This window comes from Papaver somniferum, chromosome 9 (assembly GCF_003573695.1).
Source record: "Papaver somniferum cultivar HN1 chromosome 9, ASM357369v1, whole genome shotgun sequence".
Lineage (NCBI taxonomy): Eukaryota > Viridiplantae > Streptophyta > Magnoliopsida > Ranunculales > Papaveraceae > Papaver > Papaver somniferum.
In genome coordinates, this window is record NC_039366.1 from 114,191,880 (window position 1) to 114,215,217 (window position 23,338).

Here is a 23,338-nt window from a genome sequence, read left to right on the forward strand (position 1 = left end):
GTTACTGGTTTAAAAGCACACTATCCATACAGAAGGTAAAGTTAGGGGATCTATAACCCCACATCACATGCAACGTATATCAGAGGTTCCAGTAAATACTTCACCCAACAGTGAGCTCATGCGCTACTAAACTAACATATTTAACAGTAAACTAACAAGCGCAACTTAAAGTGAGCTCATGCGCTACTAAGCAGTCTCTACCGGGTACAAAAGTATGAATATAACATAGCATTTCCTAAGCTGAAAGTTGTAACTTATGCTTTTCCAAACGACGAGCTGATAATTGAGATTCTTTAAATTTGATGTCTTCTTTAGTTGTCGAGATTGTTAGAACCTGCTCACCTATCTCATGTGCAAGATTAATGATGAACCCTAACCATATCAGCCGATCCATAGGAAATGCTCTTTTTACGGCCTGCAAAAGAAGTATAGCATAATAATCAGTGTAGTGTCACATACTATATCACTAGACATGTAAATTAGATAAAACCATCAGACACAGAGTAGAAAGCAAAAGGAAATAAAGGGATATGAAATGGGGATGGGGCTTACAAAGATAGCATCGCATTCATCGTTGAGTTGCTTTGCTTTCTCAGCAGCCTGCTCAAGCCGTACACAAAGATTTCGAAGTTTATCATCCCTAATCTGATAAAAACACAAAGGATAAAGGGAAAAAGTGAGAATCAAGAATATTTTGACTTGGAAATAAAGATGAATAAATCCAATAAGAATAAGCATATTTGGTCTCAATTCCTCCAACGCTTACAGTGCCACTGGAAAACCACCGGGATAGCATTTTCGCGACATTCTTTAGTGCCATTGATCTTCTTAGTCTTCCCTAACATCAATAGCAGACGTTAAGTGCCAATTTAACCATAATCTTTCAAACAAATAAGAAACCCTTAATTTTCAAACAAATAGAAAACTTTAGAAAGCCCTAATTTCCAAACAAATAAGAAAGCCTAATTTTTAAAAGTGAAAACTATGGCCACACCCATTTTCTAGATTTTGGACACTCTGAAATCCACGCCTAGAAAAGTTCACACTCGCATCCGTTTTCACGGAATAAATTATTTTAAAACCCATATTTTCTGAAATTGTAAAATTAATTAAGCTTCGATATTTCCTGAAATATTTCCAGATCTACAAGCTCTTGATCTCCGAGAAAGAAAGGCGAGAAGAACTTCGATACTTTTCATAAACAAATTCTTCGTATGTTTCTCTCTAAAAACATCATAAATCTAAATCACAATTTCTATGAGAAAATTTCTCCCAAACCCATAGTTTTATAAAATTGTCTTTCTCCATGGTCTAGGAGAACACCGATCCAGGTTCAGCTAAAGAAGAATTGGGATTTCCTACCAAAGATCTTTTTACAAAACTTCGGATCGGTGGGATTGAATTTAAGAAGAAAGCTTTAGATTCATTGTTACAGATTTTAAACGAAGATGAAAAATCTTCGATTTTGGTTGATAAAGAAGGAGATATGAGTATTTGATTATTTTACTTGATTCCAATCATCATTTAAGTTCGTGAACAAGATGTTGTGTCTGTTTCTCTTAGTCCCAGTGATTCGTCAAGAAAATTTGTGTTTGAAGAAGGTGGATTAGGTTGATTCTAGCGATTTGTGATGGTTGTGAACCTAGTAAGTAGCCGATTGTTGTTGCAAAATCGTATGGAGGTTGCGATCGGAACACAAGGTATGAAGTGCAAGTAGATTTGTTTGGATTGTTGCATTCAAACCCATTTGTGAATGGTAATGTGTCGTCGTTGTAACAATCATTTTGTTTGTTATCAACGTAAATCAGCTGAGCATTGATGCGATAGAGAAGAGAATGAGTAAAGAGATAAGAAGAGTGAATTTTGAGAATGAAATTGAGCTTATGTCCATGATGATTTAGGAACAAACGGAATTTTGTTCTGAGAATGAGCTTCTTCAAAAGAAAGCAAACACTAAAAGATTCTCCAGCCGCCACTGAAAATGAAAGAAAAAAGTAAACAGAGAAAGAGAAAATTGCTCATGAGGAAAAAAAGTATGTATTGGCTTACTTTTGAAATGCATTTAGTGTTGTGCTTTATATATGTCTACAGGTGCTTGTCATCTATGCTTGCATAAAATTAGAAACCAATCAATTAATAGTCAAGTTAAATAACAATTTATTAGTTTCTTCTTGGCTAGACTCAAAATTTTCACAACAATATTGTGTTGTGAAATGATTAGGAGTTATAAATGTGTGTAATTGAATGTGTTTGAACATCATTTTGCAGGGAAGGAGTTTGTGCAACCTCCAATGTACAGCCGTTACATAGCGTTCATCAGTTTGCCAGACGCATTGCAGCTGTTCGCAGAAATGCCTGAACCACACAACTCTTGCTAACTTCAACTACACCAGCTTTGCCATGTACGCTATGGGGATATGTTCGATGGGTCAGAAAGTATTTTAGAAGCTAAGAATGAATGTGGAATTAGAGTACAAAAGAAAAAGGAAAAGAAAGGTGTTTGTTTGGATGTCCGAGTGACAATAAGAAAAAGAGGCAACACCTCCACAACTTCTTTTCTAGAATTTCTTCTTTTTCTTATGATAGGGAAGCTAGGGATGGAGGATAATGATAATTGGATAAGCCGAGTTTTAGGAGTTGGCGTTATTGGTTGGGAACCTATGGATGTATTGGTGTTGGTCATAGTGGTTAAATAATTTTTTATGCAGTCATGCAAATGGATGCATAACCTATTATGCATCTACAAAATTTGTTGCATAACTTGTTATGCATTCCAGAAAACGGTTGCATAGCATGTTATGCAGCAATTTTTCTGTCACTATCGAAACCAACAAAAACAAAGACTGCATAACTTGTCATGCACCCATAATAATATCTGCATAACATGTTATGAAGTCGTGAAAATGGATGCATAACTTGTTATGCATCCGAAAATATGGCTGCATAATGCATTATGCATCCAGAAAATTGTTGCATAACCTTTTTTGCATCAAGACTGTTATGCAACCGTAAATATGGATGCATAATGCTTTATGCATCAATTTTTTTATGTACGCACTAAAATCAACCAAAACAATGGCCACATAACTTGTTATAAATGCATAACTTTGTTATGCAGTCGAGAAAATGGTTGCGTAATTCGTTATGCGCCTGCATAATGTGTTATGCATCTTTTTTGGTGGTTGCATAATAGTTATGTAGTCAGTTTTCGAAATTTTGCCTAAAATGATGATCACCTTCGATTTTTTCGTGAAAAATAAAAAATTGATATTCTTGTTTGTACTCGTTACGTAGCTCTCTTAAAAATATTTCCAACGATATAAAATTTGTAAAATTCCAAGGCGTGGATTTTTAGATATGTTATATCCAAGTTGCGTTGCCAACTATGCCCCTGATGCATAACCCGACATGCGTATGCATAATGACATTTTTAATAATTTCATATAATTATGGGTGTCACGGAAATAATTATGGATGTCACGGTACCTAAAATTAATTATGGGCCTGACAATGAGAATATTATTTTTTTTGGGTTTGCGCTTAATTTTCCCTTTTTAAAAACAAATAGGAAACTTTAGAAAGCCCTAATTTCAAACAAATAAGCAAAGATAAGCCCTAAGAGATCAAAAAGATGAAAAGAATTTTATATTTTGTTTGAAACGCGACTATGACATCAAATGGTAAACATCTTGCCTAAGATTCGAACAAAAGAAAGAAAACAAAGAACGAGATCCAAGCTAATCGATAGGTAAGTTCGAACCCTGAAATAAATCTTCTTACTGGTCTGCGGCTTTGCCTGCCTTCAAGGAGGAGGGTAGTGTCGAGGGAGCGTCTGAAAACAAAGTTTTTATTTTAGACGAGGTCTGAACGATTTGTTTCGGTGTACATACTATAATTTTTCTTTCCCTCTCCCGAGTGCCTGTATCATATTATTTGAGGCCTTGAGGAGAAGCATTTGGGTGTCCAAATTTCTTTTGTAAGAGCAAGTCTTATGGTGGAAGAGTTCCATCTTCCATCTTCCACGCCACCTCAACATTTGGAATTGTGGATGGAAGTGCAAGTTTAATGGTGGAACCGCGAAACGCTAAACAAAACAGCGCTGGAAAAACGCCATTATCAATAGCGCTAGAAAAATGCCAATAAGATTAACGTTTATTCAAAACCAGTCGACTGTTTATCCTGTTTGCATGAACTGCGGCAAAAGACTTGCACAAATAAATTACACAAGTTTTACCTCAAGTTTATGTAACAAAAAAAGACACTTATCCGACTCTGGTAAAAAGAAAAATAATATTTTATTAAGATGATAATGAGATGGGACCCATCTCACCCATTAACTGCCACTTGTCAACATAACAGAATTTCATATCAGATTAAACTCACGCATTCGTGTAAATCTTTCTAATGAATCAACTAACACCCAGCGCTATTGATAATGGCGTTTGATTTATGATATTCATAATATCGTTCAACGCTATTGTAATTGTCGTTAAGCGCTATTCTTATTAGCGTTTCTTGTCTTCTACTGCGTTATTCTTATTGGCGTTGAGCGTTATTCTCAATAGCATTCAGATGGATTCCAAGGACCCTTCCATAAATTCATGGAACCCTGCTTGGATTTTCTGTGGAATACCCCAACTGGGAATCCACTAGACTTGACATTTCATGATTTTTCCACACTTGGAATAGGTTGGATTCCACCATAAGACTTGCTCTAAGGTCTAAAGCTCAGACTCACTTGCCGCTTTTTAATGGTATTATAGTTGGCTGGTCCAATTTTTATCCCAAGCAGGACGAACCACTTTGGTTAAGCATGTTGGTCAAGTCATGTCTCTTTATTAAATGACAATTTCCTTAATTCCTAAGAGTATTTTCCATAAAATCGATTCTCATTTGAATAGACATCGGTGGGGTGAAGGCCCTAAATATGAAAAGAGAAAACTTCATCGTATTGCTTTGGAGAACATTTATAAACCAAAGGAGGAAGGGGGACTTGGGTTTAGAGCCAGTGAGACCAATAACTTGACCATGATGGCAAGAAGTGTTTGGAGGCTGGTGGAAAACCCAAACTCCCTCCTTGCCAAGTGGCAAGTGTTAAAAGCAAGATACTATTTTAGTATGGATGTGCTTAATTCTAAGTGCCCTAATAAAGCCTATGGGCTTGGAAGTGCCTCCACCGTACCATGAGTAACATCAAACCTTTTATCTCATGGGTAGTGGGGGAAAGAAACTTTATTGATCATTGGTGTGACAATTGGATCCCTAGAAAAGGGATTGCCACACCAAAAATCAATACTAGTCTTGATAAAAATCTTAGAGTTAATGATTTGATAAATCATGATTCTAGAACTTGGGATACATCAAAGTTAAAGTTTTTTTATAAACCCTCGAAAGAGAAGATTGAACTAATCCCTCTCAGTATTGTTTCCTCTGGAGATAGAAAGGTGTGGGTACCATCCAAGGATGGTAACTTCAATACTAAATCTGCTTATTTTGTCTTAAGTGTTAGTGAAGACAAATCTAACTCTGATTTATGGATGGTTGTGTGCAAAGGTAGACTGCCTGCAAGAATTCAACTTTTTGTTTAGAAAGCTTTGAAAGGAGCTCTCCTAGTTAGAGAAATTCTTCACAAACGTATCCACATATTTGATTATAGTTGTCCAATATGCAAGTTTAAATCTGAAACAATTATGCACACTCTAGTAACTTGAAACAGTCTTACTAGAGTTTAGGGGCTTGGAAATGTACAAACTACTCGGTTTCAAAATTTTACTCTTGACTAGTGGGTTAGATTTTGGCTTCAGCTCCACCCTGATGCATATGATAGAGCTAATAACTTCTATTTATTGCATGCATGATGTGGTCCATCTGGACAATCCGGAACGATTTAGTCCATAATAACAAATCAGAAGAACCAGCAACTGTTCTAGCAAGAGCAAAGTCAATGATGCTGAGCTCTATCAGTATCCCATCGCTAAAGAGATGTTTGAGGGTGAAAACGGTTTCTGCTGATTTTGGTAATTTCGGGTGTGTGCGTGAGAAACGAGTCTAAACCCTAAACAATGTACTGCAAGGGAGTACTTTAGATTCGAGAGATCAATCTGTACAAATCCGGCCTAAACCAAGAAATGGCCGTTCCAGACTTGCTTCGGTCACAAAGTGGAGGAGAAGGGTTGGTTTTGGGGAGGGAAGCGAAGAGAATGTTGAGACCAGAATAGTTGATTCTGGAAGAGTAGTTGTTTGACGACTTGTATCAGAAAGTGGGAAGCTAACAGATGGGAAAGCTAGCAAATGTTTTCTGAGTATTATATGCTCCTGACCAAAACTTGTTGTTCGGTGGAAATAGGTAAGACCTATTTATACAAGTCGAAGTGAAACGTACTCTGGTCTCGTAAGAAATAGAAAACGGATGAGTAAATGGGAGGAGGTGGTAACCGGTAACGCCTGGAATTGATGTTCTATAATGAAAGAAAGTGTTTCACCATTACTCCCTGTATTTACTAACCGCCTCATCCTTATGACGCTGTCTTGTAACGGCGTAGCGTACGCCACACGCTGTAAACCGCCAAACCTATACCCAATGAACATCCCCAGTTTGTGACATGTGTTGATGTATCGAGTGTTTTCATGGAAAACATGTAGCTACGTGTGGCGTGGCAAAGGATTTGGTGTTTGTATCCAAGTTGGTGTCGTGACCAAAGGATAGGCTTCGTAGCCAGGTTGGTGTCGTGACCAAAGGATAGGCGTCGTATCCAGGTTGGTGCCGTGACCAAAGGACAGGCGTCGTAGCCAGGTTGGTGTCGTGACCAAAGGACATGCGTCGTAGCCAGGTTGGTCCCATGACCAAGGGATTGCCACAAATCGTTTGGTGGCAAGTTTGCATGGCTGAGATTCGTATCTCAGGAGGAAAGGTAGCCGTTGATTGTTGCAACCCTTCGTTTGGAAGCCAGCGGCATGGTTGCATGGCCGGCATGGCTTTGGTGTGAAGTGGAGCTACTGGAAGTGTGCGGCTTGCAAGGGAGTCGCTTGAGGCTTGGAAGGGAGCCGTCGGAAGTGTGCGGCTGTGTCTAAATTAGTGTTTGACATACCGAAACCCTAATTAGCGCCCTTTACTAGAATCGCCATGGAATTCGCGTACATCCTCGGATTTTGACGATCCGCCCCTCCATTTCGATCGAAAAATAATTCTATATCTCCCCACGAGGGAATATTTAGGTTATGAGCTCGTTTGGGTGGTGAAAACATCCCGACAGTAAAAACCAGGAAGAATTCAGAAGGGATGGCGGCATGGCCAAAGTTAGATTTTGGTGGCACAAGCCAAAGAATTTGGCGTCGTGGCCAAAAGGTCGTCACAAGTCTTTTAGTTTGGTGGCAGACTTGGACGGCTGAGATTTCCATCTCATATGGAAAGGCAGTTGTTGATTGTTGCAACCCTCCGTTTGGCAGCCAGCGGCATGAAGGCATGGCCAGTCTAGGATTTTGGCGTGGCCAGGCTAGGATTTTGGAGTGACCAGGCTAGGATTTTGGCGTGGCCAGGATAGGATTTTTGCGTGGCCAGGCGAGGATTTTAGCGTGGCCAGGCTAGGATTTTGGCGTGACCAGGCTGGGATTTTGGCATGGCCAGGCTAGGATTTTGGCGTGGCCAGGCTAGGATTTTGGCATAGTTTAGGCGCGGCCAAAAACTAGGGTTTCGGCATAGTTTGGGCGCGGCCAAAATTAGGGCTTGGCGTTGGCCAAAGGTTACGACGCGTTAGCTGGCGATCTTGGACGGCTAAGATCTGCATCTCAGGTGGAAGGGTGGTCGTTGATTGTCGCAACCCTTCTCTTTGGCGGCCGTGAAGGAAAGGCCTGCATGGCATGGTTTACCATTGGCAAGGCGGTGCGGCTGGCATGGTTGGCATGCCTTGGCGCGGAGACGTGGCTGGCATGGTTTGCCATTGGCACGTTGACGCGGAGACTTGGATGGCATGGTTTGCCATTGGCACGGTGGTGCAGCTGGCATGGTTGGAATGACTTGGCGCGGAGACGTGGCTGGCGTGGTTTGCCATTGGCACGGTGGTGCGGCTGGCATGGTTGGCATGCCTTGGCGCGAAGACGTGTCTGGCATGGTTTGCCATTGGCACGGTGGTGCGGCTGGCATGGTTGGCATGCCTTGGCGTGGAGACGTGGCTGGCATGGTTCGCCATTGGCACGGTAGCATGAGAATTAGGGTTTGGTATGGATGATGTCAGTCAATGATAAGGGTTCTGCCGTGGAGCATGACACATGTAAAAAAACGGTACCCTGGTAATTCTTACGTAGGCATGCTGATTGGTTCAATAAATGCGCTAATGGTCATAGTGACGTCATGTCAGATGTACGGTTTTACGATTTTAACTCTAAGCTAAAAACCACCATCAACATTAAGTCCCCTTCTTAGCTCGGAACAAGAGCATTGTTGCGAGGTAAGCATAAGATGGTGACAGGCAAGGACAAAATCGAAATGACAAGTCGTGAAAAGATGGTCAAGAAGACCCGGCTAACCTTTTTCGAGAGGTAAGGAGAGTTAGTGATTCTCATGTTGGCGTCCTTACATAGATTCTACTTGTGGTGTAGACCGTGAAGTGGTGAGATGTAGACCGTCGGCTTGGTCTGGTCACGCATCATCTTGGCTGGGCTAGGGAACACTGAGGTGCTGGCTTAGCAAGTTGTTGGCGTTGGTGCGGCTTGAATGGAGCCGCTGGCGTTGGTCGGATTGGAAAGGAGCCGCTTGCGTTGCACGGCTTGGAGTGGAGCCGTCATCATTGGTCGGCTTGGAGTGAAGCCGTCAACATTGGTCGGCTTAGAATGGAGCCGTCAACATTGGTCGGCTTGGAATGGAGCCGCTTGCGTTGCGCGGCTTGGAGTGGATCCAGCTTGAGTTCCTTGGAAGGGTGACGACTGGCTTCAGTTCCGTGGAATGATGGAAACTTTGTCTAAATTAGGGTTTGGCATGCTGAAACCCTAATTAGTGCCCTTTACTAGAATCGCTGTAGAATTCTCGTACGAACTCGGATTTTGACGGTCCTCCTCTCCATTCTGAAAAGAAAAGAATTTCTTATCTCCCTAATATTTAGGTTTTGAGCTCGTTCGGGAGGTGAAAACAGCTCGACAATAAAATTCAGGAGGAGGGATGTTGCGGGCCCGAGGTGGCATAGTCGCGCCCAGTCACATATTCCCGTTCATGGAGCAAGAAGGAATCTTAATTTTGTTCAAACTATAGAAACTACGTCCGCATGAAAAGAGGTATCGACCCTCTTCTGTTACTCGTCTGGATCTGTGCTTTCGTCTGAAGTGTCTCTCCAGTGGATTCCAAAATTTACCAAAACTCCACTGCATTCTTGGGATGGATGGATGAAGTATATGCTCGACAACGATCATGTCAGGGCTAATCTTGGAGATTGTTGTTGCGTTGTCGGTCCATCCTTGACTTTAGGTTGTTCAGTGTCTGGTCCTTCTGATCGCGATGATCGATATGTTGTGGATGATTGTACGGTAGAAATCTTCCGAAGACACAATTTGAAATAGATGAGTTGGGAGACATTATGTTGCCGTTTTGCTGCTATCAAGTCTTCAAGGACTTTGTTCCAAGAGACATCTTTCGAACCAGCTTCTGAATCTTGGACTATCGTATGGAATGGGACGTGATGAGCAGTCCCCAGTTATATTTCTGTTAGATCCGATGGCATGGCCGAATATGTGAATATATTTTTGTGGCGTGCTTTTGGAGTCTTCGATGCACATGTACGACTTCATGTTGAGAAATTCCTGCGGCTCGTAAAACTTCGGCAGTGACGATGTTGAAATCAGAAATAACCAGGTTGAGGGGAGTGAAGGCGTCCCATGATGGTAGTCCCCATTTGTAGCCTACTTTCATTGCATCGCCTTGAATCCATATCCACGGGATTTGATACAAGCTTATTGTACTCTTCTGGATGTGACGTTGGGATGCACATGGACGAAATATTATGGATAACGGGGAAGTAGGAATGACAGAGTTATGTTGTTTATCGTGGCTCTCTCTGTTTCTTCAAGAAAATGTTTCAACCCCGTCTCTGGAGTTATCTCATGAGTCTTTGATGGTCGTCGGGATGGACTGCGATGAGCAGTCCCCAGTCGCATTTTTCTTTAGTTTCTGAAGTTGTTTTCCTCTGAGCAGGCTTGGGATCCTCCGCGGACTCGTAAAGTGTTGAAGGCGTCGTCTAGACAGAGAGGTGATGATAATCTTGCGCTACACCCTTGAAGAGTAGATGACCTTGTTGTGGCTATGGCCTTTTGGTTGACTGTGTCTTCTGAGTTTTGACAGTGAAGGGATTCCGTGTATATCCTCATTTCCCAAGTATGGTTTACATGTTTTCATCTTTGTAGAGATTACTGTTGTGGTGAAGCTCTGGTTGGTATCAACAAATGAGTGGCAACAGTTCTTGGTAGCAGATGTAATCAGAAGAGACTACATTGCCGTGGTAAAAAAGTAGGTTGGCTGGAATTGTATGGGCATCCATGGAAGTAAAAGGATTGGCTGGATGCGTAAGCGAGCAAACTGTTCATGATCATGAGTTTTGGCGGGATGGATTAAAAGGCGGTCATGACTACGAAGATTGGATGGCTGCGATCATGATCCTTGACATGGGGAGCGTGGTGGTACGAACCTTTGCCGGAAGGAATGGCGGCTACGGTATGATCCTTGGCAGGAGTAAGCGGCGTTGAAGCGGATTCGACCCTTGGAGAGGATGTTGAAGAAGCCTTACGTTGAAGCTTCGGCTTCGGATCCTGGAGCAGCTTATGGAGAGAATGCTGAAGCGGAGCGGCTGTTGGAGCGAACGTTAAAGCGGAGCGGCTGTTGAAGCGAACGTTGAAGCGGGGAGGCTGCGTCAATCAGTGTGCTGTCAAACTAGACACCCTTCAAGCGAACAGTGGTTAGGAGTCCCCGGTTCTATCTATCGTTCTTTCCAAGAGAGGTAGGGGTTTGGGAACGGCTTCCTGGCTGGAAATAGCTGCTTTCCTGACGCAGCGCGGTTGAGGGATGCAATATGTCTTGACGTTGCACCTTGGGAAAATATAGAATATCTTATAAATGTTTCATCATAGACTGCACGATTTTGTGGGCGAAGTCCCCAGAAATCATGCATCTCCTGACAGGAAGAGAGTCTTTGTGAACTCAGGGGGGTTACTGATCTTCTTGCCTCGATTTTGGAGAAGTCGCTCCTGATCTCTACGTGTGATGAAATTGGATTGCTGATTCCCTTCTACTGAGCGTTCAAGAGCAGCGCTGGAAGGATGCAAGATGCTGGTGCGGGGAAGATGCAAGCTGTTAGCGCTGGAAAGATGCAAGTCGTTAGTGCTGGATCGGCTTGGAATGGGCGCTGGCTTGCCGTGGATGCTGGCTTGGCATGGCGCTGTCTTGGCATGGGCGCTGGCTTGGCACGGCGCTGGCTTGGCGTGGACGCTGGCTTGGCAAGACGCTCGCTTGGCACGGTGCTGGCTTGGCGTGGCGCGGACCGTTGGCTTGGCACGACGTCGGCTTAGCATGTTGCGGTAGCAATAAAGTGGGAAAGCATATACCATGTATGTACTTCAGCGTTTCTCTTTCAATTTGTTTTCTTGTTTTTCTTGTGTTGGTGCAAACCCTAGTCATAGGTATGCCTTCCATAAGTCTATAGAAATATTGTTCTTCTAAACTGGTGTAAACCCTAGCCGTAGGTATTCCTTTCATAAACTTGTAGAAATAATTCATCATAAACAATCCCTCTTCGAATATCGCCGTAGTAACATCGGCTACCTCATGAATAGTGACGGGTAACCATTATTATGCAAAGTAGGTACGTACGGTTAGGTGACTGATTCCACGAAGAACCGGGCGTTAGGGTTTTCCTTCTTTTTTTTTAAGTCAAACAAAGCGCCTGGTTTATGGTTTGATTTGAATTGATAGATAACTGTTATCTATGGGGGTTTTGGATTATTATTTGGAATGAACTGTTTTAGAATAATGATGCTTTTTAGTTATGACTATAAATAGCATGAGTACCCCAGGAAAATCATGGAATTGTAAATGTTGTGCGACAGTAGAAAACATGAAATGAAACATGGGAACAGTATGGATATCGTTTTTCATCTCCCCTGTGAAGATTTGAAGTAGTGGACCATGTATTTTGTCTAGCAAGACTTACTCGGTTTAACGAAAAATGGATCTCCGGAGTGCAAGTTAGAGTTTTGTGGGAAGCGCCGTCGTGATCGTGGAAAGTCCCCAGCCGTCCCTGAGTCACCTGATAACCGAGTCGTCGATCTATGGGCGGATCGTTTGCTTCTAACCTCTGGGAAGTCCCCAGTAATCCCTTGTCGCGTCATGACTGGTAACCGAGCCGTCTGGTAACTGAGTCGTCGATCCCTGAGTGGATCGTTTGCTTCTACCTCCCTGATGCCTGGGTCGAAGTATGAGATCGAGGATTGAAAATTAACATTGTAACCGAAAGATCAATCTCCCACTGTGGTCGTCAATTGTTTGAGGGTGAAAACGGTTTCTACTGATTTTGGTAATTTCGGGTGTGTGGGTGAGAAATGAGTCTAAACCCTAAACAATGTACTGCAAGGGAGTACTTTAGATTCGAGAGATCAATTTATACAAATCCGGCCTAAACCAAGAAATGGTCGTTCCAGACTTGCTTCAGTCACAAAGTGCAGTATAAGGGTTGGTTTTGGGGAGGGAAACGAAGAGAGTGTTGAGACCAGAATATTTGATTCTGGAAGAGTAGTTGTTTGACGACTTGTATCAGAAAGTGGGAAGCTAACAGATGGGAAATCTAGCAAATGTTTTCTGAGTGTTGTATGCTCCTGACCAAAACTTGTTGTTCGGTGGAAATAGGTAAGACCTATTTATACAAGTCAAAGTGAAATATACTCTGGTCTTGTAAGAAATGGAAAACGGATGAGTAAATGGGAGGAGGTGGTAACCGGTAACGCCTGTAATTGATGTTCCGTAATGAAAGAAAGTGTTTCATCATTACTCCCTGTATTTACTAACCGCCTCATCCTTAAGACAGTGTCTTTTAACGGGCGTAGTGTACGCCGCACGCTGTAAACCGCCAAACCAATACCCAATGAAAATCCCCCGGTTTGTGACATTGTAGATGGTGGATTTTCTACAAATGGTAGAATTGTAAAACTATACTCCAGATTCGGTAACCGGATGAGTATTGAGGCTCATGTCTCTCATCAAAGCATGAAAGCTCATGCCATAAAATCTCTGACTGAGAAGGCTGTCTCTCAGAGTACATGTAGATGTGTAGTTTCTCAGTTGAGGCCACGACACATCTCATGAATACTGAGCAATTTCAGTAATTACTACGGATCCGGCAATCGGATGAGTATCGAGACTCATGTCTCTATGCATGAAAGCTCATGCCACCTCTGATGGAGAAAGTATCTCAGAGAAGATGTAGATGTGTAGTCTCTCAGCTGAGGCCACGACACATCTCATGATGTATAGAATCGAAAGATTGGGCGGCTCCTAGACAGCATGTCTGCTAGTATAGAGCGACAACGTCTTCGGGATATAACCAAGTTTTCCCCGACTATGCAAGAGGTATATGAAACTCCAGCAAGTTCATATTGATCAACCCTCAGATAATTAATGCTCCTAGACAGGAAGCCCTTCTATTATAGAGCCAACAATTAATTATCTTAACTCGTCTGAATATCCAGCAATATTCTACGAGCTATCGCCTGAATATCCAGCAATATTCTACGAGTCGTCAATTAATAGCCTGAATATCCAACAATATTCTACGATTCCTCGTTATATTTCGTTACTTCAATCTGTGGTTCTTCCTAACATAATTCCACAGGTTAGTAATAAATATTCAACGAAACAGGCATCTGAGCATCGAATAAGCCCTGACAAAAATGGTGCAAGTGTAATTATCGGATAATGCACGAACGAGCATTTCAAAAATACGAACGAACGAGGAACCTATGCAAAACAGGAAGGGAAAATAATAATAACAAAATATTAAGCAAAAGCCATGCCGTGACTAGTCCCGTGCCCAATTTTATATTTTATCATATTTTTACTATCTTCACGATCTCATGAAGATCCTCTTGTTCGAGCAAATTTCCTTTATTTCAAAGAAATTATCTAAATCACATGATTTTATCAAAAATAATAAAATTAGGGAAAGGTGTCGCAGGACCACCGACCGGCAGGTCATGCCTTGGCCTTGGCCGGTCCCACACCTCAGTCCCATTATTTTATTATTCCTTCTCAAATTATGAAAATTCCTGGATTTTATGAATTTTCCCTACAATCATGAAAATTACCTAATTTCATGTATTTTTATCTAAATCACATGATTTTATCAAAAATAATAAAATTAGGGAAAGGTGTCGCGGGACCGCCGGCCGGCCGGTCATGCCTTGGTCGTGGCCGGTCCCACACCTCACGTCCCATTATTTTATTATTCCTTCTCAAATTATGAAAATTCCTTGATTTTATGAATTTTCCCTAAAATTACCTAATTTCATGTATTTTCTCTAAAATCATGGAAAATATTAAAAAAAATTAGGAAAACTTGTGGGACCGGGCTCTAGCCGGCCGGCCATGCACTAGCCGGTCCCATACTCCTATTATTTTATTATTATTTGGTGTTTTGTTTCCTGATTTCATGTAAACTCCTTGATTTCAACAAAATATCTTGGTTTTCAACAAATCCCTTTGAATTTATGAAAATTATCTAAAATCATCAAAATTACATAAAATTGGGAAGAGTACCTTGGGACCCGCGCCCATTGGTCGGCCGGCCATGCCACGACCATTGCCAGTCCCACACTCCCATTCCCTATTTTATATTTTAATTTATGTCTCTCATCTCATGGAAGTTCCCTAATTTCGCCAAACTCTCCAGTTTCATGGAATTTCCCTTAAATCAGAGAAAAATACATAAAATCACATAAAACTGGGAAAAGCATGTGTGACCGCGTGTCAGCCGGCCGGCCATGCCCTAGCCGTGGACGGTCCCACACCTTGTGATTCCTTATTTATTTATTATTTTCATCATCTCATGTATTTTTCCCAGTTTCAGCAAAACCATGGAATATTCATATTTTCTCCAAATGTTGCTCAAACGTGCACCAGAAAATATCAAAATTCTCAGGACTGAGCACGGACATCATGGTGACACGGGCACATCCCCTTGACCGACCAAGGGTGACCCTGAGGCTTGCAAACAGCTGGTCCCGCATGTTTTAATGATTTTAACCTAATTTGCTCAGTTGCTCATATTAGGTTCGAACTCTTTCCAAACAATTGGAAGTTCACTCAAACGACCATCTACTGGTCCCACGACCACCAAGAGCCGGTCTCATGACCTCTTGGCCGGTCCCTCATATTTTCTACATCAGGTTTTATGATTTATCGCTCACACGAGCATTATTTCAGTAAATGATTAAATCAACATTTAATCATTCTTTCACCAACTGGTCCTCAAGAGACTTTGGTATTTTTTCTCATTCGAGAATTTGGGCATTATATGGTGAACCCGACATCCCTTCTAGCCGGTCCTATGTGATTTGCAGTGAATCATCATCTCGGTAAAATTAGGGTTTTGAATCCAGAACTCTGCAGAAACGTGATTCTGAGCAGATTCGAACACTCTGATAATTTTATGTTGATTCCATGATTAACATTCGTATTTATTTTGCTCGACTCAGCAGTCAGTAACTTAAATTAATATTTTATTTGGTCCAGATACCAACAATTCATCAAAAGAACAATATTTGTTCAAACTAGCAATATTTGCTCAATTAGCAATATTCGCTCGAACCGGCAATATTTGCTCAAACCAAAGAATATTGGTTCAACTATCAATATTCAACAATTTAGTAACACAGTTTTACTCGTCTTAGGTTATAATGATACCTCGTCTCAGCAGACACATTAAATTCATGAGTTTCGAAACATTTGCTAATCATGTTCAACTCAGCAATACATGGACTCATCGTCCCATAAAGTCAGCAAATGACTCCATAATCACGAGATTTCAATCGTGTCACATGGGAGGATACTAACTAGGGTTTTGGTCTGGCGGTCTACGACACGTGTGTTTACCCACGATGAGAATGTGAGCAAGTCGTGCAATCATTTGGAAGAGTCAGCAAAGCAGTGGGTGGAAAGTTAACCAAGTCTCCACACGATGAGTAATTGGTTTTAACACGATTTCCCAATCTTTGATTCCAGCAACTGTCACACTTCATGGGATCATGGTGTTTTCAACTACGGCATTATAAAATGCCTCTGAATCCTGATTGAAAAGACAGAAGTTTTCGAATATTTGAACAATATTCGCCAAAACGAGCAATTTCTCATCAAAAGTTCATACAGACAATCTTCCGTCTACACGAACTCACAGAAATTACTCTCAATTCAGCAAAATTCAATCATTCAGAGCATTTTCACGTTGAATTCACAACACACCTACAATCTCAGATCACCATTGATCTCACGCATTTCTCAGCTTCCCTCCTACAGATCAACCCATCCTCTCTTGTGACCGAATTGACTCTGGAACGACCATTGTTCTTGGTTTAGGCCGGGGTCTTACAGATTGATCTCTTGAACTTAAAGCACTCCCTTCTTGCAGTGCATCTTTGTGAGGTTCAACATTTCGCTCGTTTCAAGGAGTCTCCACACGGTCGACTCTTCAATTCTGTAAAAACCAGCAAATCGTTTTTCCCCACTCACAGATTGGCGACCACAGTTGGAGATTAATCTCTCGGTTGCAATCTCACGATTTCACAAGGATGGTCGGTCTTAGGAATGACTCAACAGCTCCAGATCCCAACCAGAATCTCTCGAATGGTAATGTCTCTCACGCTCCTTCGAACAATTCTGGTTACAATGAATTATCATATTTTACAACTCCATTTATCTCCGTTGAACCGATGGATGGAGAAATCCCATGCTTGGCTGAATTGGCACGAAGACAAGAAGACTTGTCAAGAAACGAGGACCGGATGAAAAGGGAAATCGATAGCCCGTTCACTTGCCTGGTACATGTGACGAGGATTTTAGGAGCAGAGATGGTGGAACCTCCAAATCCTTCGACTATTAATCCTCCTCAGACCAAAAGTTTCACCACATATGAGGAACCAGTGGAACAGGAAGTTGCACATTTGATCGAAAATTTATGTGAACTCCTACACTTCTCTAAGGAGCAATGCACGGACACATTTGCTGCACTCAGCCAGATATCGTCCGATGTACAAATAACTTCACCAACCCCAGTAGTTGAAGAAGTTTCTTTGATGACTGGACATTCAATCGATAACATCACTTTTAGAGAAGAAGATCGCATGGCAGACGAAGGGCACAATCGCGCGTTGTACGTGACTGGCTCATCAAAGGCACCGAATTTAGAAGAGCTCTCATCGACACCGGTGATTCCACCAACATTGTCACTATCAAAACTCTTAGAATTTCCATATTCCCGCGAGGTAAAATCATTAGCCATCCCATCCTAATGACAGGGTTTGAAGTATGTCGGCGCCACCTACCAACGAGCCATGACAACAATATTTCACGATATGATGCACAAGCAAGTAGAATATTATGTTGACGATGTCGTGGTGAAATCGAAAGCTCGAACATCCCATCTAGAAGTTCTGAGACAAGTCTTCGAAAGATGCAGAGAATACAAGTTGAAGATGAATCCTCTAAAATGCGCTTTTGGAGTTTCTTCTGGAAAGTTTTTGGGATTCTTGGTCACTGCCGAAGGGATCAAAGTCGACCCAGACAAAGCAAAATCCATCTCCACCATGCCTCCTCCACACATTGTGAAGAAACTACAGAGCTTAATGGGTAAAGTGAATTACATCAGACGCTTCATACCATGATTGGCTCAACTTATTGCTTCGTTCACTCCTCTACTGAAGAAGGGGGCGAGTTTCACGTGGACGGATGTCCAGCAGGAAGCATTCCATAAGATACAACAGATGTTTTTATCACCCGCAATCATGAGGTCTCCAGTGCAGGGACGACCGCTGATACTATACACAGCCTCTAATGACGTTGCTATTGGAGCCCTATTAGCTCAGGAAGATGAAGAAGGCGTTGAGCATCCGATATACTATTACAGACGAACCATGAAATATACTCAACTCATATACCCGAAAGCTGAAAGAGCATGCCTGGCGTTAGCTCATGCAATGCAAAGATTCAGGCATTATTTACTCTCCAACAGAGTCGTGCTTGTATCCAAAGCTGATACCATAAAGTTTTTGCTCTCAAAACCTGCTCTGATAGGAAGACCTGGGAAGTGGCTGCTTCAGATGTCAGAATTCGACATAGTATGTGTTTCCCCCAAAGCAATCAAAGGTCAAGCAGTAGCAGATTTACTGGCGGCATTCCTAGGAGAAGATTCTGCGACGTTACAAGATGATGTACCAGGAAAACTGCCAGGAATCTCAGTAGTTAAAGAGGAAACATGGCTGTTGTATTTTGATGGATCCGCCACTCCTAATAATGACACCGGAGGAGAAGGCATAGTCTTGGTCTCGCCATCAGGAGAGGTATTCTCACATTCATTCAAGCTGGATTTCCACTGTACAAATAATTCAGCAGAGTATGAAGCCTTCTTGCTAGGATTATCCTTAGCTAAACAAGCAGGAGCAATGCATCTGGAGATCAGAGGAGATTCAAATCTGCTAGTTAATCAAATGAATGGGGTGTACTCTCTCAAAGATATAACACTTGCTCCATTTAGAGCTGAAGCACGGTACTCATTTCGCCGACGCGACCATCACCCATACTGGCCGGATCAACAACAGGCATGCTTATTGCTTAGCAACCCTTGCCTCCAAGTTGCAATTCGAAGGGTCAGAGAAAGCTATCATAGTGCAAAGACGAACTGTATCATCCACGTGGCTTAATCAAACTGAAGAAGCTCAGGCAAATGAATGGAGAGCACCTATCATTCATGAACTGAGCAGATCCATTACAGAAGGGACAATCAGCCTTAAAGAGCTGAAGAACTTCTTCTTGCTTCATGGGGCCTTATACCATCGCAACCCCGATGCCTCTCTATCACGATGCCTGGGTGATGAAGAAGTGAAAGAGAAACTCGAAAATGTACATCAAGAAGTGTGCGGACAGATGCTGGTAATAACACTTTATAGAAGACTCCAGAGACTCGGGTACTATTGGCCTTCCATGGAAACACGGTCGAGGAATTTGCAGGAAGCTTGTCATAATTGTCAGACACCTCTTCATCATTCGTAAGTGCTAACACTCCTTCACACCGGGGACTGGAGGCAGCCTTACATCGAATATCTTCGAGACAACAAATCTCCACCAGAAAAGAAAGATGCAATCAAACTCATACACAGAGCTAAGATATTTGTTTTTCTTGACGGAATCTTATACCGCAAAAGCTTTGGAGGAGACTTGTTGAGATGCCTAGCCGAAGATGAATTCCTGACAGCCCTGAAAGAAACTCATGAAATAGAACATCAGGGGAAAAAGAAATTGTTTCTCCAAATCCACGAGAAATATTACCGGCCGACTATGGAAGATGATGCAGCCTCATACGCTCAGAAGTGCCACAAATGCCAGATTCACGGTAATCTCATTCATACCCCTTGTCTTCCATTACACTCTGTGAATAGTCCATGGCCTTTCTATAGATGGGGACTTGATATCATCGGGAACATCAACCCAGCATCCTCAAAGCAGCATGAATACATCATCACAGTTACTGAATATTTCACTAAGTGGGTTGAAGCAATCCCGCTCAGAGGTACCACAGGGGTAACTATTGCAGCCTTCATCAAGGAGCATGTTATATGTAGATTCGGCGTCCCTAAACATATCATCACAGATAATGGGACTCCTTTCGCCAACCAAGATGTCGAGAAATTGCTCAAGGATTACGGGATTAAACAGATCTTCTCCACACCATACTACCCCCAAGGAAACGGCCAAGCAGAGAGTACCAACAAAACTTTGATCCGTATTATCAGTCGAACAATTCATGACAATCCACGATCGTGGCATGAGCAACTTTCCATGGTTTTGTGGGCTTACAGAACTGCACCGATAAGTTCAATTGAAACGTCACCGTATTCGCTCGTCTATGGGGCTGATGCTATACTCCCAGCCGAGATAAAAATTCCTTTAGCAAGGATTGCAGCGTCTAGTGGAATACGATGTGATGAAGCTGAAATGTCCAAGTCAAGAGTTGATGAACTAGACATGCTTGAATCAAGGAGATCTAAAGTAGAAAAGTACGTGGAGGCTTATAAACAGAGGATATCCAGGGCTTACAACAAAATGGTAAAACCCCGAACTTCTCAAGTAGGAGATTTGGTATTAAAGACGGCAAAGCACATTCAATAAGATATATCTGCTCCCAAATTCTCTCTGAAATGGGAAGGTCCGTATGTTATCATCAAAGCGGTGTCTAGTGGATACTACAATATTTTAGCAATCAGTGGAGGAAAGGAAGGAAATGTTATCAATGGCAAATGGCTCAAAGCCTATTACGCTTGATCAACAACAGATAATTAACCTTTATTTCAAATACATCTCAAATGTAATCTATTTCCTTCAAAGAGCATGAAGGATGCTCATTTGTTCATAAAATATTCATCAATTGAACAAAAACTCCTCATGTTATCAGATTATTCTACCTTGTCAGAAACCTACATTTCAACTCTCCTGAATATTCACTCAGAGCAAACCATCCAGCAATGGATAATCCCTGTAGGAAACCCTGTCGAGTTTCTTCTGGAAGATCCTAGTCTTTTCCTTCAAATACTCAACCGCCTTCTCGACCCTCGCTGACTCCAAAGCCAGTATATTTTCCTCCTCCAATAAAGCAGTGGTCATGGAAATCGCATCAACAGCCTCCGCCGCCTTATGGATCTTAATTATTTCAAGACGACGGCGAAGCCAACTCACATTGAATCGCAATATCTCGCAATTGTAAATCATATCATCCCACTTGTGTAGTTCTTGATTCTTGACGTCTCGCAGGTGCATTTGGTTCATTTCTTCATTGATCGGTAGCAGCCCTACAACTGTAGTCAGGAGGGTGGGTAGAAACCTTTCCACACTTCTGTAGTGGAAATATGCCCATACTTTTTCCAGATCTTAGTATACATAGGTGCATGGCACTTGGGAAGTCACACTGACCCATGTACTATACAGCTTATGTTTGGATATTTTCATAAGATGAAGAACCACGAGAGTTAAGGGAGATTACAATGAGTTCGGCATGAAGATTGGCTCGGTTTGCTTAATTAAATCAAGAAGAACTCAATAAAATCTCTCGTTCGAAAGGAAGACCAAAATACTTCAATAAAATTGTTCGAATGAAGACATCTACTACGAAAATTGAGAGTATTCAAATACTAAAAAGAAAAAGAGATCGAAAGTAAAGCTACTCATCAGATTCATCATCATTGTCCTTCTCAGAGTCTTCATCACTATCCTTCTCGGGAAACTCTTCTTCGGAATCACTGTCATGACTATTGGTGACGTCTGGATGAGCATAAAAATCATCATCTGAATCTGAATCTTCTTCCGCTTCAGCTTCAGTGTCAATCTGCTCCATGGGAATTTCGAGTTCTCTGGCACACTGATCAGGCAAACCCCAAGTGGTTTCTTCTTCAGGAACATCAGCATCAGAATCAGAGGGTACCCCGTCCAAGAATTGGCGTTTTTCCTCAGCTCTCTGTATTTTACGCCGGATTCGATCCTTTTTGCGCTGACGAGCATCTTTCTCATCGTCTTCGGCTTTTCTTTTCCTGAGTTCGGCAAAAATAACTCTCCGCTCATTCAAGGGTACGCTGGGCTTTGCTCCCTCATCGCGAATTGCCTTGGCTCTCGACTTAGCTATGGGAGCTTTGGGATCTTCGTCAGAACCGGAGGAATAACTACGACTGCTGGAAGCAGGCATTTTCTGAAACCAGGAGCATGGAGTTATCGACATGCAGATAAATTCATCCACAAAATGGTAATTCTTGAATCTTACCTCTTTCAATTTCACTAACAATAGTGGTTGCAATACAAGAGTTAACACACGAAATCAATTCGTTCCTTGAAATCTGCAATAACGAACAAAACTTCATTAGTTCATGGAAAATGATTTTCTCATAAAATCATATACATAATTTTCATACATGAACATTCACACAACTGAACTATGAAATTTACAATAAGACATGACTTCATCATAAATAAGTTGTCTAGTTTGAAGGTTACTCAAAACCCATGTCTTGATTTTACAAATCAATAATTAATGCAATTTGTTCATATAAATTTTCAGAATTTATCTTATAAGAACAAATCCATGTGAATAAAATATGTCATCATGTTTCACATAAAATATGTCACGGCTACATATATATTAAAAAAAATATATTTTCCTTCGGATTAGCGTTTTATTAAAAAACGAAGGTTTATGCTAGTTTTGTGAAAGCTCACACCTATTGTGATAAAATACTAATTCTCATGAAAGCTCATAAATAAATTTTTATCACTGGACATAAATTTACATACATAAAAATATATATGTCTATTTTCCTCGAACGAGCATTATCCTCTAAATCGGGGTTTATTTCGGTTTTGCGAAAGCTCACATCTATTAAGGTAAAATCTTGGTTCACATAAAAGCTCATAAACTAAGTTTTATCATTGGACCTAAGTCCACATATATAAAGAAATCTCTCATAAATCAGGGATTTTTATTAGTTTTCAAAACTAACGATCGAACGAACATACGTTTGATAAAACAAGGGTTTTTCTACAAAACTCACATCAACATATACACATGTATAGAATTTTGACACGGTGAAAGAATGAAAAACTCATGAAATCAACAAACTCTGAAGAAAAAAAATCGACTCACCTGACGGCGTCGGCCGGAAACTGGCCGGACGGTGATCGGACGGCGTCGACGGCGGCAACTCTGGCAGAAAATCTCCTGCTGCTCCTGATGCACGGACGTGAGGGAGATGAAGGAGGTGGTAGACGTGAAAAAAAAAGAGGATTAATTCCCTTTTATACCTAATTTTATTTCCAAAACCTAATTCCATAAGGATTTCCTTTTGGGCCCGGCCCGTGAATCCTAAACCAACCAAAGTTCCACCATCGGATCAGCGGTTCTACATCAATTTATGTTCACTGGATGATGTTCTATTATGCCACGGAGGTTTCCGCTCAAACCATGGTTTGCTCATTAAGTCGAAATCCGGTAATATCTTATCTTATGACTAAGGTCAATTACTTATTCTTGTCTGTACCTGGAAAATCACCATTCAATATTGACTG

The 23,338-nt window shown here is 41.6% G+C and overlaps 1 protein-coding gene across 1 annotated transcript; it reads right to left on the minus strand.

The window, feature by feature from the left end:
* Positions 1–214: 214 nt before the first annotated feature.
* On the minus strand, positions 215–888 carry LOC113310069. Its single transcript, XM_026558623.1, has 3 exons — positions 767–888; positions 553–645; positions 215–415 (listed from the first exon to the last, which is right to left on the minus strand). Exons 1-3 carry the CDS (start codon positions 818–820, stop codon positions 236–238), a joined length of 327 nt encoding a protein of 108 aa, XP_026414408.1. The 5' UTR covers positions 821–888; the 3' UTR covers positions 215–235.
* Between the last annotated feature and the right edge of the window lie 22,450 nt (positions 889–23,338).

What these genes read in the sequence shown, in the direction of transcription:
- LOC113310069 (XM_026558623.1), bottom strand. Translation starts at nt 820, where the DNA reads ATGGCACTAAAGAATGTCGCGAAAATGCTATCCCGGTGGTTTTCCAGT. An exon ending in GGTGGTTTTCCAGTGGCACT is followed by an intron (nt 646 to 766) that starts GTAAGCGTTGGA and finishes TGTTTTTATCAG; the next exon opens with ATTAGGGATGATAAACTTCG. An exon ending in ATGAATGCGATGCTATCTTT is followed by an intron (nt 416 to 552) that starts GTAAGCCCCATC and finishes CTTCTTTTGCAG; the next exon opens with GCCGTAAAAAGAGCATTTCC.